Below are 15,695 nucleotides of genomic sequence, written 5' to 3'. Positions count from 1 at the left end.
TATTTATTTATATTGTATATACAGTAGAATCCCGGTAATTCGAAATAGCAAGGGGATCAGTTCTTTTTCGATTTACACAGAAATTCAAACTGTCGAAAATTATTGAGAGCGATTTTTTTTTCAAGCGGATAGAATTTTTTCGATTTATCGCGATTTTCAATTTAGCCGGGTACGAATTATAGAGACTCGACTGTATATATACAAATCATATGATCAAATATATTATTTGTAATGTCTTCACTATATCTCGGATAGTCCACAGAGACAAGACAAAGTCAATGATGTCTGAACTCTATAGTTAATGAACTGCAATTCATATAAACTATTCAACTTAAATTGAAATAAATTAAAATTATATAGTAACCTATTTATAATTGCAATATTAAAATAAAAAAAATCAATAAATAAATATATAATATTTAAAAATTAATTTATTTTGATTTAATTAATAATATATTCAATTATATATTAACTTTACAATTGTGATATTTTGTAAGTATTATAATTTAAAAATTTATTTATTTACTTATTTAATATTTTATAATACTATGTAGCTATTTATAAATAAATATATATAAAAGAAATCAAAATAAGTAGGAAAATTAAAAGCCAAATTAAATCGAATTATGTAATAATTAAATTATGAGTAGAAAATAAAATTTAAAAATAAAACAAGTATGTTAAAAAAATTGTTACAGGTTAAGAAATTTATTTTTATTTTTATTTTATAAAAATAAGTGAAAATATAAGACAAAAATTCTTTTTCAATATCTCTACTCTCATAGAGACTAGGCCCCGGCGAGATTCGAACTCACGATCTCCTGTTTACTAGACAGGCGCTTTAACCAACTAAGCCACGGCGCCCACGATCGAAAATAGCGCTAGTGACTCTCTATGCAGATCGAATGTGCTCGAATCTATTTTAAGAGAGCCCAATCAATCAATTTGATATAATTAGCAGATAACAGATACGAACGAGCAATGGACAAATGCATGGCCAGATAATGAAATAAGTTTTGCTGTTAGAGCGAGATAGCAAGTGAATAAATAATATGTAAAAATGAATATGAATTCTGAGAATTTCAAGCAAATGAGCAAGAGAATCGTAATTAATGAGTCTGTGCGCTGCTCTCTGTAGAGAGTGTGCTCTAAGACTTATGTGATATGTGTGAGTGTGGTGAGTATCTATGTGTGTGTGTGTGTGTGTGAGTGTCTATGTATGTGTGTGTGCAGTTGAGCAAAGTAATAATTTTGAAATTTGGCTCAGGCTGCAATTTCTCGCCATGTTTTGCATATTATCAGCTAATTTCGCCTTTCAGATAAGCCGCACAACCTCGTTGCCTTTCCATGAGTGTAATTTATGCCTCGCCATTGCTGCCTTCAGTAGCCAGCTACATACCCTGTACCCATTAATTGGTTACAGATGGGGTGTACATGCATTTCAATTGAGAATTTAAATGAGAATAATATGAGATATAAGTATTAAGTCAATTTATTAGTTTCTCCTGTTCAGCTCAGATATGTCCCATTATTAAAAACAAATTCAAAACTATTTGACTAAATATGAAATATTACGCTATGATATATTGTGCACTTGGTTTTCATTCTCTCTTTTCTCTTTTACACTTACCAATGCGCTTATTCTCAATCGAGTTCACTTACGTTATATTGATTTCTCTAGCTTTCTTACTCTCGAATTAACACTCTTTCTTATTATTTACTCTAATTCTCTTCTTTAAACTCTGCTTTAGATTTTCGAGCTTCTTCTTTGCTTATTTTTTCTCCAATCCTCCTTTTTCCATTCCACTTATATAATATAAATTTTGTTGCTTTAGTTCTCTCTTCTTCTTTTTGTATCTATGATTACCTCTTTCTCTTAAACTCTCTCTCCCTTTCTTTCCCTGTATCTCTCTGTAATAGTTAATCCTTTTATAGGGTATTTATGATTCAATCAGTTGCACGTGCAACTCTTTTATTAGTTTGTGTGATTGTTGTTGTTCTTTTGCTACAAATATTTATGCAAATTGCACTTAGTTTTTGCCGTTGCCATATTTTTTTATTGTCGTTGTTTTTATGCACATTTTCAAATATAATTGCGAGTGCTTTTCTGGCATTTCATTTGAAGTTGAAGAGTTTGCGCTTGCGATTTAATCGCATTTAATTGCCACGGATCGCGGACTAAGCCGCGCACCGGCTTATTGCATGAAGCCGAATGTGTGCAGTGTGGCAGTTAACACGGGGCACGGGGGACAGAGGGGCACGGTGCTGGGCGGGCAGAAGGCGCCGAGTATGCTGTTGCAGCTGCAGCAGGTTAATTGCATCCAATGCCAAAGTAGAAGCAAAAGTCCTTCGCGGCACCCCAAAAGATTTTTCCGCATTAAAACAAGGCGAATGCAGCTCGCGACATTGCAAGTGCGGCTTGCACCTGCCCCATTTAGCCGCATGTCCTGCAACGTCTGCGCGAAGCATGCAGTTTTATGACGTGTGGCATGTGGCATGCCGCAGGACCTGCAACAAGACAAGACTAGGACCCAATCGCGCTACGAATGCGATCGATTCGAACGGGCCGCGGGCCGCGGGCCGCAACTTTATCTCGCGGTCGCCAAAATATTAATGACGTTATTTTCGCATTAGGAAGCAGCCATGACACGAGCACTCACGAGCATTTTACCTAATTGCCCATAATTACGGTATTCAATTTTAGCAGAACTCGGCTCTGCCGACTCTACTGGATCCCCCCGGCAAGAAGCTACCCTATGCAGCGGACAGCGGCGATTAACAATGTCCGATATACGTAGAGCTTTGGACTCAACTTGCAATTTAAGGAGAGCGATTATGCTAATTGCAGCAGGCAGCAGGCATCGGGCAGTAGGCCTACGTTGAGGCAAGGCGGCATGCCAGATAGCTGCCAAGATAGGGGTAGTCCATGCATTACGATGTAATGCAAACAGTTTGTCATCTTAAATTATATTCTCGTGCCTGCGTACCTCATAAATGGGACGCCAAAAAGCACGAAAATTCATGGCGGAATGAAATCTTAAGTGGAAGAAGAGGTTCAGATGTATATTCTATAAATGTGTTGTATAGAAATTCCCTATCTTTCGAATAAATTATTAATAGTCATACAGGATTGTCCATATCCGACGGCCCTAAGTTTTCCCCTCTTGTTTAATCAAAGAAATCACATCTTTATTGATGTTCACGATAATCACTTTATTAGCTTCAGCTAAATTTTCGACATCACTTTTTGACTATGATATATCTTAAAAGACCGCTTTGACCCTGTACCGTGTATTGAGCCCGTCTCTATCAAAAGATATAGGGCTGCCAGATGAGTCTGTCGATGTGTATACAACGCTGTATACAACCCTGAAGCATCAAACTCAAGGATATTCATATTTGAGAGGTAATATTTAAAAATTCTAAACTCCTGGTTCTTTAAGCTCATATCCTTAGTATATTCACTGCTGCAATATTCTTCAACGTCATACAAAGTATTTCCTTAAACATTCTTCAATAATGATTACTATCTCAGCTATCGAAGTTGAAGCCCGCCGTAACCTGAGCAGGCAGTTATATCGCCGATAAGCCATGGCTATATTTTGCGGCACGCGTCCATCTCTAAAGGGAGGCGAACGTAGCCAATGCGCGGCTCCTCCAGCGGGCACCATCTCAATTTACTGCAATTAATGCAACAAATTTGTGTATTTTACATTGAAGGCTCTTTTCGGTTGTTGTTTTTGGCAGGCAGCAGCAGCAGCAGTCAATTTGCATAACGAATTGCACAGCACAATATGTAGAGTATAATAAATATTTAAATTTTATAGAGTAACTTTCCCCCTCTCTCACACACACACACACACACACAAGACATAGCCGAAAGCGTTAAATTTACGACAGGTGGGCTGGAAAAATGCTCGACATTTATGGGCAACATGGCGTCGCCAGCGGATTGGTGCAGCTCACAGCAGAAAAAAAAAAAACAAAAAAAAAGTGGTTCAAGCCCAACTCCTGCCCCTCCAGCCGCCATCCCTCATCCCCTCGATCCGCTGCCATTTCGCATGCGCGCGCATTTAAATGCACTTCCGTTTCGTTTCTTTCTTTTTTCGGTTTCTCTATGTGTGTGTGTGTGTGTGTGTGAGCTTACCTTGTTGCAGCTCTTGCCATAAATTCGTAACTTTGTGGAAAATCATAAAAACTGAATTTATGGCTTAATTATATACATATATATGAGCGCATATATATTTATAACTATTTATATATAGTAAGTAAGTATATGGGAGTCTTCTGGCCATGGCTAGAGCAGCAGAAGCAGCCGCATTTCTTGTGCCTCATTTCACGCTGATGATTAACTGTCGCACACTCACACACTCGCACACACACTCACACAGTCACTCACTCATTCACTCTCGACTCGGTCTGAACTTTTCGCCTACATTTATGCTTAAATGCGCTGCAATTGTTCCTAAAATGCAGCTGCGGCACGCGATGATGGAAAACTTGAACGATTTTCATTTATTTTTCTCTTTGCATATACCCTGTAGTCAAAGCAGCAGTAAATAGTGCACAATAATAGACTGATCGTTCAGAATATCTGAAAGATACATTTTTAAAATTTTAAATATATAATATATCCTTGGGCAGAACTCGACAGATAAAATTTAGCTTATATACACGGATCGCCATCATTTATTTGGAATATTTTCTATATCTATTTATATTCCAGCTTTAGCTTAATGTTTTCTTTAGAACTATGTTTTTATTTAAGATAAAACAAAGCTAAACTTTTCATAACTTAAGTACCTAATTTTTCACTTATTAAAAACGTAGAGAAGTAATGCTCACAAAAGGTTGCTAAAAGTTGGTCAAAGGTATAGTGTCAATATAATATATCGTTAGTTACTTAGTCAGCTTTCAAATCTTTTATTGGTATGCCAAGAAATCTCTTCTTTAAAAATTTCGACTATCAAAAGATTTGTATTTATTTTCTCTGAAATTACGAATATAATTGGCAGTAGTAGGAGCGCCTGATAGGTGATACGCTATGAGGAAATCATCTACGTTTCTTCCGATACCTAGAAAAAAAAAATATACTGTTAAACAGTGCTTGTCATAAGCTTAAAGATTCACTTCGAAAACTAGATGTGACTCTGTAGTAGTAGTATATTTGAAGAAGAAAGCCTTATCTACATGAAAGTAACGGTAATGATGCCTTATTTACTGAATATGCTTATAGCATTCAATTCAGTCAAATATTTACAGGATATGTTATTGTCACACTAGTACTAGAGGGCATCTAGCAGTCGATACCACTCAAACTTTTAGAATACTTACCAATTTTGAGCTCGCTCTATCGCCGCTCAAGGCTTCCAACTACGAGCTGCTTTTGCACGTGATTATTATGTGTTGTTTTATGAAAATATTTTTTATTGATTAGTTTTCATAAAAAGTTTTTTCTCCTTTTTCTTTTTCTTTCGAGAATTAGGCTAAGCAGCGGCCAACGCATTTCCCACGTTGCGAAGTCCAAAAAGATGCTATCTGAGGTCCCTCTGTTGTTGCACTGAGGGATCTGTACACACAAACACACACAATCACATCTACACACATGCACACGCATATGCAGATGTATACATGTGTGTGCCTGTAGCTGTTGTCAGGCACCTGGCCAGACAGCTTGTCTATAAAAGCGAGCCTAAGAGCAAAGCCCGGGCTAAAGAATTTCTTGCATAAAGCCAATTAAATTAAGAAATCTGATTCAGTGCCAATGATTTTTTATTTTTATTTATTTTTTTTGTTTTCTTCCTTATGCTGAAGTTTCTCTTCCCATGCCGGACTCAGTTGAAAAAGGGGTATATTAGAGGCATGATGTGATCTCATATATAACTGAAGCTAGCAAACATATTTGACCAAGGGCTAAGAATTTGATTATCCTTAAGTAATATATATAAATGAATAAATGTTAAGAAATACAAATACAAATACAAATACAAATGGAATTCCTTTCAAGACTGGCATATTCATGTGTAGTATTCATTATCTCATCAAAGTCTTCAAAGTCTTCATTAAACTAGGCTCAGAGCAGAGCATTGTACAGTCGCCTGCTATCAACGGCTGTGGGGATTCTTCAAGTTGGGAAAAGAGAAACCAGGAACGTGAATCACAAGGCAAAGGTAAGACACAGCAATTGGTATTTTACAACAAACAGCGCTTGCGTCCAGCTTATTTAACATAAATCGAATGGCTACTGGAATACACGTTCAGCCGTGGCTTATCTACAGCCGAGGACAGTGTCCGGGCTGCTGCTGCTGCTGCTGCAGACTCGTCCCGTCCCCAGCTCAGAATGTTTCTGCTGTCTGCTGTCTGCTGGCAATTTTCATTGAGTAAAGCGAGGCGAAACGACCTTTACAAGAATTGCCAGAGACGAAGCTGCAGCCAGAGACAAATCACGACCCGTAAAACAAGGCAGAGGGCAACTGACAGACAGACTCCAGCAACCAAAGTGGTTAAGAGTGGGGGAGGAGGCGAGGGAGTTGGAAGTGGAGGTGGAGGTGGATGTGGCGGCGTTCGGCGTTCGGCGTTCGGCTGGCTGTCGTCAGTTTCACACCTCAAAAGCCAAAAGCCAAAAGCTGACCCAACTAATAAGCCAGGCTCCAACTGCAGCATAACAGTGAAGAGACCACGACAACAACAACAACAACAACAAGAATAACAACAACAACTTGGCATAATAAATAAAAGCCAAGTAGCTGCCTTAGAGTCAGAGTCTTTGTAACTGGCCATATCCAAGCATATTGAATCGCGTTTATACGTGCGCTAATCGCAATAAAAGCTAAATTGAATTTATTGTTGTTCCAAATTGATAGCAGTAAAATCTGAGCAGGTGTATAGCAAGAAAACAATGTTTATAAGGAGAAGAATTGATCAGGTGTATAGCATAGTATTATAGTGTATATGTAAGCTTGTTCTATTCGATAATGCCCGATTTGGACATACCCTATGGCCCATAATCATTCAAGCTTCAAGGTCTTAGCCGTTCATAAGATGATGAAAAGAATAAACGAACCGACGACAAGTCGAATATTACTAAAAACAATTTAGTTTTCGATATTAATTATTTGGTCTATGAAGTCGTCCTCTCATTCACTTGCTTATTAAGAATATTTCAAGAAAACTATAAACCCAATTTTCAAATGTTTCATGGTATTTTGTAATTTTATACAACTACTCGGGAGGGTGGAGTCCCTTTTTTAAAGCTTTAACATTAAGTTTTATATGAATCGTAGATAAATTCCAATCTCTCCAGCTCTCTGTTTCATGGCTGATTGTTTACCTAACTTAGCGTTTTCTTAACAAAGTCTGATTATTGTCATCAGTGCCGCATAAACGTAGCTTACAGTGGCTAAGCTGGCAAGTTGGCAAGTCGGTTGGAGGCTGGCCTGGTCTGCGATTTTCACAAGTTGATATCGCAAACACAAAATGTTAATGAGCAATTTCGAGATGGTGCGAAGTGATTTCATTATTTAAACTTCTCTTTTTTTTGTTTCTGCTACTTTTGTTGCATTGGCAGTTTTTTTCAGTTTTTGGTTTCGTCTTCTTAACTTCGACTTTTGTTGCTTGGCTGTTGCATTTCTTAAAATACTCTTTAATAAAAAGAGAAATGAGTATATAGACTCCACTGATAAGACTCTGATATAGTGATACTGACAGTCTCTGACGACTCGTACTGCCGACCCTTTGAAGATTATAGTAAATATATCATGTCCTACTTTTTCACTTGCAGTGTAAATAACTCAAATACATTAAAATTGTATTTAAAAGTTTAATTTTAATTGATATTAATATATCCCTTATTTATGGTATAAGATTTTTCACAATAGACTTTCCCTATAGAGCGAGCTATGATTTCTTTGCCTTGATCACTCTGATTAGGCAAAGCTGTATCTTCTAAAAATTACCCAATTAATTATATATAATAATAATAAAAAACTTATTTAAATTCAGTTAATGCTGTTTGAAATTATTTTTGATACTTGAGCGAGTATTATGCAGTCAGTTGCGTCCAGCTGTAGCAATCTTACTTGGTTTTCTTATTATTATTATTACGCCTGGTTCATTGGGTAATGAAAACGAAATAATTTTAATTGGGTCGCTGGCAGCAGCAGCAACAGCAAGCAGCAGCAACAAAGCAACAACTGCAACAACTGCAACAACTGCAACAACTGCAGCAACAGCAGCACTTTTTTCATCGCACCTATAAGAAAGCAGCCAAATTAATTATTTCCTGTTAAATTAGTTTTTGTTTTCTTTTGCAATTTCTGGCATAAATTACGGCTCAAGTCAATGAATATGCAACGCAGAAAGTGTCACCTGTCGCAGTCGCATTCAGAGCGATGGCAGAGTTTTGAGGCTCTTCAGCTCGTGTTTTGAGCTCAGCTCCTCAGCGCACTTCAAAACAATGTTCCGCCGCATAAATGAATAGCAACTAGGCTGATCAATTGGGTCGCATTTGATGATTAAAACATAAATTGCACTGGATGCGAACCCTTTTGCGACTGATATCGCATAAACCATATGCATATGTACATGTTTGTGTGTGTGTGTGTGTTAGTATTTATACATATGTGGTATGTCTATAGGGTAGTTGAAGGGTTGCTTCTCGCGCACTAAAATTACACTTAATTAAACATCAGGACATTAGCGTTTTTTATTTTTTTCATTTAAGACTGAGACATGGCATGTTAGTTATCCCCTTAACTCCTTGGCAAATATTTAACATGAGCTGTAAAATTGGCTATACCCATTCATAATTGCGGTCAACGGGGTATATTGCAAATGAGCCAATGTATGCAACGGAGGGTGGGTTAAATTATAAATATATCGGAAAGAAAGAAATGTTTTTTGAAGGATATCATTTTTGCAATTTCAGAGATATAAATACAATAATTCGTAGCTCATATGTTATATACGAAAAAAATCTCTGAAGCATTATGTAAGGATTCTTAACTTATCTCTATAACATGTTTATGAAAGGAACATTTTACTTTACCTATATATAACTTTAATGTTTTCCTAAAGTTGGGAATCATATATATGAAAACATATTAAGGAATCTACCATATGTATATACATATTCGATCCCTTTGGAATTTGCTGCTTTCTTATTTAGATCATGAGCTAAATGAAATTCTAATTCACCCATATATTATTATATATTTTTATACTCATTCACGAAAGTGAATCAGTATATTGGTTTTGTGCAATGTCCGTCTTGCTGTCCGTCCGTCTGTCCGTCTGTCCGTCTGTCCGTCCGTCCGTCTGTCCGTCTGTCCGTCTGTCCGTATGAACGCAATCTATTTCGGCGCTATTGAAGCTAGAGACTTGAAATTTGGAACACATACTCGTGTATATCTCCGATTTATAAAGTGTTAAAATTTTCCCGATCCGCCCACTAGGGGCGTGGCAAATCGGAAAATGCATTTTCCGATATACCAGAAATCATGTTTGTTGAAGAGCTAGAAAGCTGAAACTTGGTATGTAGGTCCGCGTTGACCACCCAAGATCACGAGCTATGGCGGATATATCTACGCCCATTGGGGGCGTGGCAAATCGGATAAAACTGTATCTCCTAAAGTTGTTAACCTAGAATGCTGAAATTTTGCACGTCAGCTAATGGTATGATTCTATAAAGTCTGAAGATAAATTATAAGTCTACGCCCGTTGGGGGCGTGGCAAATCGGACCTGAAGATATAGTGATTTTTTAAATTCTCCTATATTTTGGACACTATTGATGGCAGAGACCTCAAATTTTGTATATATACTCGGACTGATCACCCAAGACCAAAAAGTTTTGTCGGATATATGTCCGCCCACAGGGGGCGTGGCAAACCGCAAAAGTTTATATCTCCTAAAGTATAATAGCTAGAAGCTTCAAATTTGGATAGTTGAGTTACTGGTAGCCTCCTCTATCGATTCCCCAAAAATAATTTTTACGCCTCTTTAGGGGCGTGGCATATCGAAAAATACCCTGTAATTTCCACATTTTTTTAGGGTAAGCATTCAAACTTTGCAGTTAGGGTAACGTTATCTCTTTCTAAAAACTGACCAAAAATGAGGTGTCTACGCCCAGTTGGGGCGTGGCAAATCGGAAAAAACTGTATATTCTACAGTATTAGAACGAAACTTAACTACTAAATTGTTGATGGGATGTGAATGAGTATTCCGCAGTCGGTAACGCCCGACTGCAACGTTCTTACTTGTTTTTATTATATATTTTTTGTTTTCTTACAAATTTTGGGTAGGCTCAAAATCTTGAATATTGAATACCAACGGATAGACAATCATACGGAGATAGCTATTGTCCTGATCAAAATGTTGATAGTTTTTGCAGTCTGCCACGCCTCCTTCCTGAAGCATATTCAACAAAGGCTCATTACATATATTAGAATATATGTACATAACGTAGGCCTGGCTGAAAATGTTACAAAAACTGCTGCTGTATTTCGTGTCGCTAAATATACCCAGCATCTATGCAAGTTGCACCGTGACGCGCGTAATCATGCGCGTGCCGCGGGAGAATGATATAGGCCTCATCTTCGGTAAGCTAGTGGAAATGAATAATCTTGCATCCAGCCACAAAACTGATTATTTTAACAGATCTGACGATAAGCAATCGAAAGAAGAATAAGTCCGAATTGCTAAATTTGTCTGTGAACTCAAATGGCGACTGCACCTTGAACTTGACCAACGGGCAGACGCTTCAAGCGGGCACGATTTTCGGCGGCGACTTCGGATCCATTGAACCGGGCAACAGCATCACCGTCTCCTTGGTGTGGCCTACTGTGGTCAGTTACATTGCTTTGGCATAGCATACGATTTATTTTTATCACAAACGCCCCTATAGTCGCTCTACAATCGCGTCGGCAGCTGCCCCATCGTCATCACCACCGCCAACCATCAGAATGAGGCATTCAAGACTAATCAAACGTTGTACTTTGATACGCGATTTGAGACCTTGGATCCGGGAAACCACACGCTGCGGCGTCGCAAAGACTTTAGAGACTGCAAGAACTGGGACAAGAACTATCTGCGCAACTGCACCCCCCTCAACTGTGAGGAGCGATATTTCGGCAAGCGCAGCTTCTACAATCGCACCACGGAGTTGTGCGAGCCGGTGCCGCCATGCTTTGGCGAGGGAAAAATATACGATTTCTATGCCAATGAGTGCATGGACATGAACAATTTTATAACGGATGAGGAAATCGAGCAGCTGAAGCAGGGAAAGTTTGATAATAACATTTTGGACCTGCAGCCCTATGTAAGTAAGAAAAAGGCAAGCGCCATCTATGTGAAAAAACACAAAGCAGAGACAAGCGCCATCTGTCGCTAGACATAACAAACAATTAGCTGCAGCCAACTTTGCCCGCAATCGATTGTGCATGTTGCCGTCACTGTTCTACACTTTGTCTTAATACGAACATTTTTTGGTCGTTCATTAACGGCGCCGTGGCTTAGTTGGTTAAAGCGCCTGTCTAGTAAACAGGAGATCGTGAGTTCGAATCTCGCCGGGGCCTATACACAGTTGAATATCCGCAGAGAGTAATGCGGATTATTTTTTTATTTTATTTTTAATTTTTTACAGAATACAATGTGGACTCCAAGTGAACCGAATATAAAACATACTTCGCACCCACGCAGACAAGCAATAAAGGAATGCAATTTTGCTACTAAGCTATCCCTAATTGACTTTAACAATTGTTTCCAACATCTAAAAGATCCAATTGTAACAGAAACCATAGCAACAACGGCTAAACCAGATGTATCCAAAACACTAGAGAAAAAATCCGCTCCCGATTCCATGTTGAGAAGCTTATACTACGATTTTTTCCTGCCACTGAATGACGAACACGATTTGACGAGTGCTAACGATATGGAAAACATTAATGTGAACAACAGTACAGCAGAAGATGATGATAGTGGTACAGACGAAGAAACTAACAACCGAAGCTTGGGTGCTAAGATCACATCGGGAACACTACAAATGTTATCAGAGTATACTTCAACGCAGCTGATAATGCTGGCTATAAAGATGTTGCTCATTGTGAGTTCATGTAAATTTTTTAGGTATATCAAGAGCAGCAACCAATAATTGTAATTATTTCAGATCTTATTGGTCATTGTATTTCAGCTTGTCCTAACCTTCCTTACCTATGTAATAGTCTCTACGACTATATACACAATCTTGGTGATCATAGCTCATCTCAAACCGTATGATGTGACTGCTGATAAGTTAAGCAAGAAACTAACTCCGCGCTTGAAGCAACCGTCACATGAGATTATGACTTCAGCTAGTTTGATGTCACAATGGAAATGAATATTTGATCGTTTTCTTGTTATTAAATAAATTGAGTTTTGTGTTTAACACATTGCTACATATATTAACAAATATGATTATCAATTACTAGTTCGCTCGCGAGTGTTGAACAACGCTACGAATTATAGTGCGGGAACTTAATAATTAAATGCAGTTGAACCACTGACCAGAGAACACAAAATTTGTTCTACATGTCTAGTCTATGTGTTCTCTGGTGTCAATACTAAAGTAACGCATACATATACACATGTATTGTGTATATTTGATTGAGCTTATTAAAAAGCTTTACATGTTTATCCACATAACATTTTCTGGTTGTTTTATAAAACTGCCATTAATGAAATAACTACAACCATTTATACAATTCAACTTTAAAAAACTAATACTATTGTAGTAAAAAAAAAAACAAAAAAATACCATTTAGTATATTTTTTGATAAAATTAGCGTATAAATTCAAAGTGACTGGGAGCGATAAAATATTTTTGAACGAGCTAGTTCGTTCATTCTGTTCGTCTTATCGAACTATGGGAACTTTTCAACGAAACTCTGGTCACATTGCGTAAAAATTGTATGTCGCGTTGTTCGGCTGTTGCTCGTGTAAAAATTATAAAAATACAGAAACGCACAAATCGAAACCACCCAATTTAATGTGAGTATAAACACAAGGCCGCAACAATGGGAGCCTGTGTATGTCGCATGAATCCCGACAATGAGACAATGAGTGTTTCCTCGGCAAGCGCTTCGCGTCCGGTCAGCGCAGGTGAGTAGCCTTTTCACAGCCACATCAATTTGCATCTATTATCGATATGTAATTCTTTGTTATTGTGCGTGCCATATAGGGATTGCATTGGGGGGCGCTGCGCGTAAAAATCGCCCATTGTGCCATGAGACCATAAAATGGCGCTCCGACGTACCTTTAACCGAAGGACAACTGCGCTCAAAGCGTGACGAGTTTTGGGACACGGCTCCTGCATTTGACGGACGAAAGGAGATTTGGGATGCCCTTCGTGCAGCCACAAATGCAGCCGAATGTCTTGATTTTCAGATGGCCCAGGCAATTTTAGATGGCGCTAACGTATCTGTGCCCAATGGGTAAGTTTAACCCGGAGCTATTATCAAGTAAGCCACATCCCCTCCCAAGTACTTAAATGACGCGTCGAATGCACTAAACACTAATGACTTTTGACGCGTCCTATAAAAAATCAATAAATACAATAAAGTAAATTTACTTTTATTACATTGTCTAAATTACAATGTTGGCATATCGGAAAACTGCGCGTGCTGACGAGAGGAAAGCTTTTCAAAACAAATGTGTTCAAGAATCTAAAAGCCTTGTACACTTAAATGTGTTGCCCGAAACAGATGTTTAAAAGTCCAACAGCACTGGCATTGACTGGAATAGTTTCTATTAAGTGCACTGCTTCAATATATGTAATCAGAGTGAATTACTCTTCACTTTCAAGTCACTTTGATTTTTATTGGAAATTGTCGCTTTGCTTGATCTAGCAACTTCCCGTTAATCGACTAAAGTAGATCTGAGAGTCATAAAATTGCATATTATAAACAGAGTTTTATTGTTCTTTGGATATGTGTTTCTCGGGTGATAAACCATGACACAACCAGTGGTACAGAGAATCATTTGCTTCATAAAAATATTTACCTGTGTTATCAATATATAGGTTTAATTTTACTTGCTTGTTCAATTTTATGATTTGATTTTTACTTTACTTTTGGCTTAAGACTTTATTCAGTTATCAAGGTAGTTACTTAGATATTGGATACATCTTTTGCAGCTACCTCACAGAATGCTACGACGAGTTGGGAACACAATACAAGGTACCTATTTACTGCCTGTCATATCCCATTAACATTGTAAAGGAAGAGAATGGACGTGATTCGCCAGCCGAATACTCAGAGCCCGTTGACGGTGGAACCGAAATCATTCTTAAGCTGCGCATATCATCTTCAATGACTGATGTTAAACTGCCGGTATACTCTAAGGACACGGTGGGACAGTGCAAGAAAAAGCTGCAGGTGAGCTACTCTCTCATAGTTGCTTAGTTTTGATGAACACAATTTGCTAATCTTTAAATTGATGTTATGCATGCAGTCTGTTGAGGGAGTTGATGCGTGTTGCCAACGTTGGTTCTACAGCGGTAAGCTGCTGGGCGATAAGGTGCCCATTGATGAGTGCAGCATACACCAAGGCTATGTGGTGCAGGTCATTGTTAATACGGAGCACTACAATCACGACAACAGCACGAGTATTGTTCACATGTCGCTTGCGAGCTAGCAATGCACCAACTCCAAACTAGTCATCTTAGGTATCAACAGCGGCAACCAGCTTTGTGAACAGCATCAACAACCGGCTAACAGCAACAACAAAAGCAACAATGCCAAATACTCAGGCAACAGCACAATGAGCTTTCATTTCATGCACAAAGAACAACAAAAACAACAACAGCAAACGAATTGCATTTATCAGAAGTACTTGCACAATGCTGATAGCCTTGTTTTGTTTTTTTCTTTACTGGCTGCTCGCCTCGTTGCTGTTGTTGTTGCTGAATTGCAATAGCAATATATACAATTCTGAGCAAAAACAAAAATTTATGGAAAAACCTAAAAATATAAAAAATGAATCATATATAAATATATATTTTTTTGATAATAATTATATATGTTAAAAAATTAAGCAGTCGCTGCAAAACATAGTCTGTATATCCAGATGTGTTCTGTAGCACTTCTGAATGATGAAATTCACAATTGAAATTCAAATAAACAAATGTAAATTTTTTATGAAAAACAAAAAAAAAAAAAAAAACATGTAGAACTGCAAAGTCAGAAAAGATGATAAATAGAAACTGTTTATTAACTAATTATAAGCGAATATTTCAAACATTTCTAAGTATTGTAAAAAGAAAGAAAAACCAACAACAAGAATCAAGCAATTGTAGTATTTGGCTGTAATAGACCAACAAAGCAAATCATTTGCTTGAACTGTTGAGATACTACATCAACTTTTGATACTATACATGAAGCATAAATTAAATGTAAGAATGAAAGCCAGGCACAAATTTAAACTGAATAACTTTTGCAACAAAAACAAAAGAAACAAATTAAATTGTTAAATATATTTCTTGCTCATTGTAGTTAACACAAAGTAGTAGGAAATGGTTGGACAAGGAAACGTAAATATCGGATAGAGTAAACCCAAGTACCTTATAAATGTATATGATTTTTGCTTATAGTTTTAAAGCCATAACAAAAATACAATGAAACGGTTATTTATTAAACGAAACCATAATTTTGTATGTATGCTTTTC

The 15,695-nt window shown here is 37.6% G+C and overlaps 2 protein-coding genes and 2 non-coding genes across 5 annotated transcripts; 3 read left to right on the top strand and 1 right to left on the bottom strand.

Moving 5' to 3' along the window:
- Positions 1 to 790: 790 nt before the first annotated feature.
- On the bottom strand, positions 791 to 864 carry TRNAT-AGU (transfer RNA threonine (anticodon AGU)). The gene has a single exon. It is a non-coding gene; the product is annotated as a tRNA-Thr (tRNA).
- Positions 865 to 10,426: 9,562 nt separating this feature from the next.
- On the top strand, positions 10,427 to 12,419 carry LOC108621830 (uncharacterized). Of its 2 annotated transcripts, none has more exons than XM_018019416.2 (5): positions 10,427 to 10,596; positions 10,655 to 10,842; positions 10,902 to 11,315; positions 11,640 to 12,098; positions 12,162 to 12,419. In XM_018019416.2, the coding sequence occupies exons 1-5, from the start codon at positions 10,476 to 10,478 to the stop codon at positions 12,369 to 12,371; spliced, it is 1,392 nt and encodes a 463-aa protein (XP_017874905.1). In that variant the 5' UTR covers positions 10,427 to 10,475; the 3' UTR covers positions 12,372 to 12,419. The 2 variants fall into 2 exon arrangements, with proteins under 2 accessions (XP_017874905.1, XP_089322098.1); XM_089465972.1 differs by having other exon boundaries at positions 11,640 to 12,121; positions 12,186 to 12,309.
- TRNAT-AGU (transfer RNA threonine (anticodon AGU)) lies at positions 11,498 to 11,571 on the top strand. The gene has a single exon. It is a non-coding gene; the product is annotated as a tRNA-Thr (tRNA).
- A 397-nt stretch (positions 12,420 to 12,816) lies between the features above and the next one.
- Positions 12,817 to 15,683, top strand: LOC108608992 (ubiquitin domain-containing protein 1). Its single transcript, XM_018000656.2, has 4 exons — positions 12,817 to 13,132; positions 13,212 to 13,464; positions 14,166 to 14,406; positions 14,483 to 15,683. Exons 1-4 carry the CDS (start codon positions 13,048 to 13,050, stop codon positions 14,663 to 14,665), a joined length of 762 nt encoding a protein of 253 aa, XP_017856145.1. The 5' UTR covers positions 12,817 to 13,047; the 3' UTR covers positions 14,666 to 15,683.
- Positions 15,684 to 15,695: the final 12 nt, after the last annotated feature.

The sequence above is a fragment of the Drosophila arizonae genome, chromosome 2, assembly GCF_054131065.1.
Source record: "Drosophila arizonae isolate 15081-1271.41 chromosome 2, UAZ_ARI_1.0, whole genome shotgun sequence".
NCBI lineage: Eukaryota > Metazoa > Arthropoda > Insecta > Diptera > Drosophilidae > Drosophila > Drosophila arizonae.
Note: the sequence above shows the minus strand (reverse complement) of the source record. Positions and strands in the feature narration are given on the sequence as shown.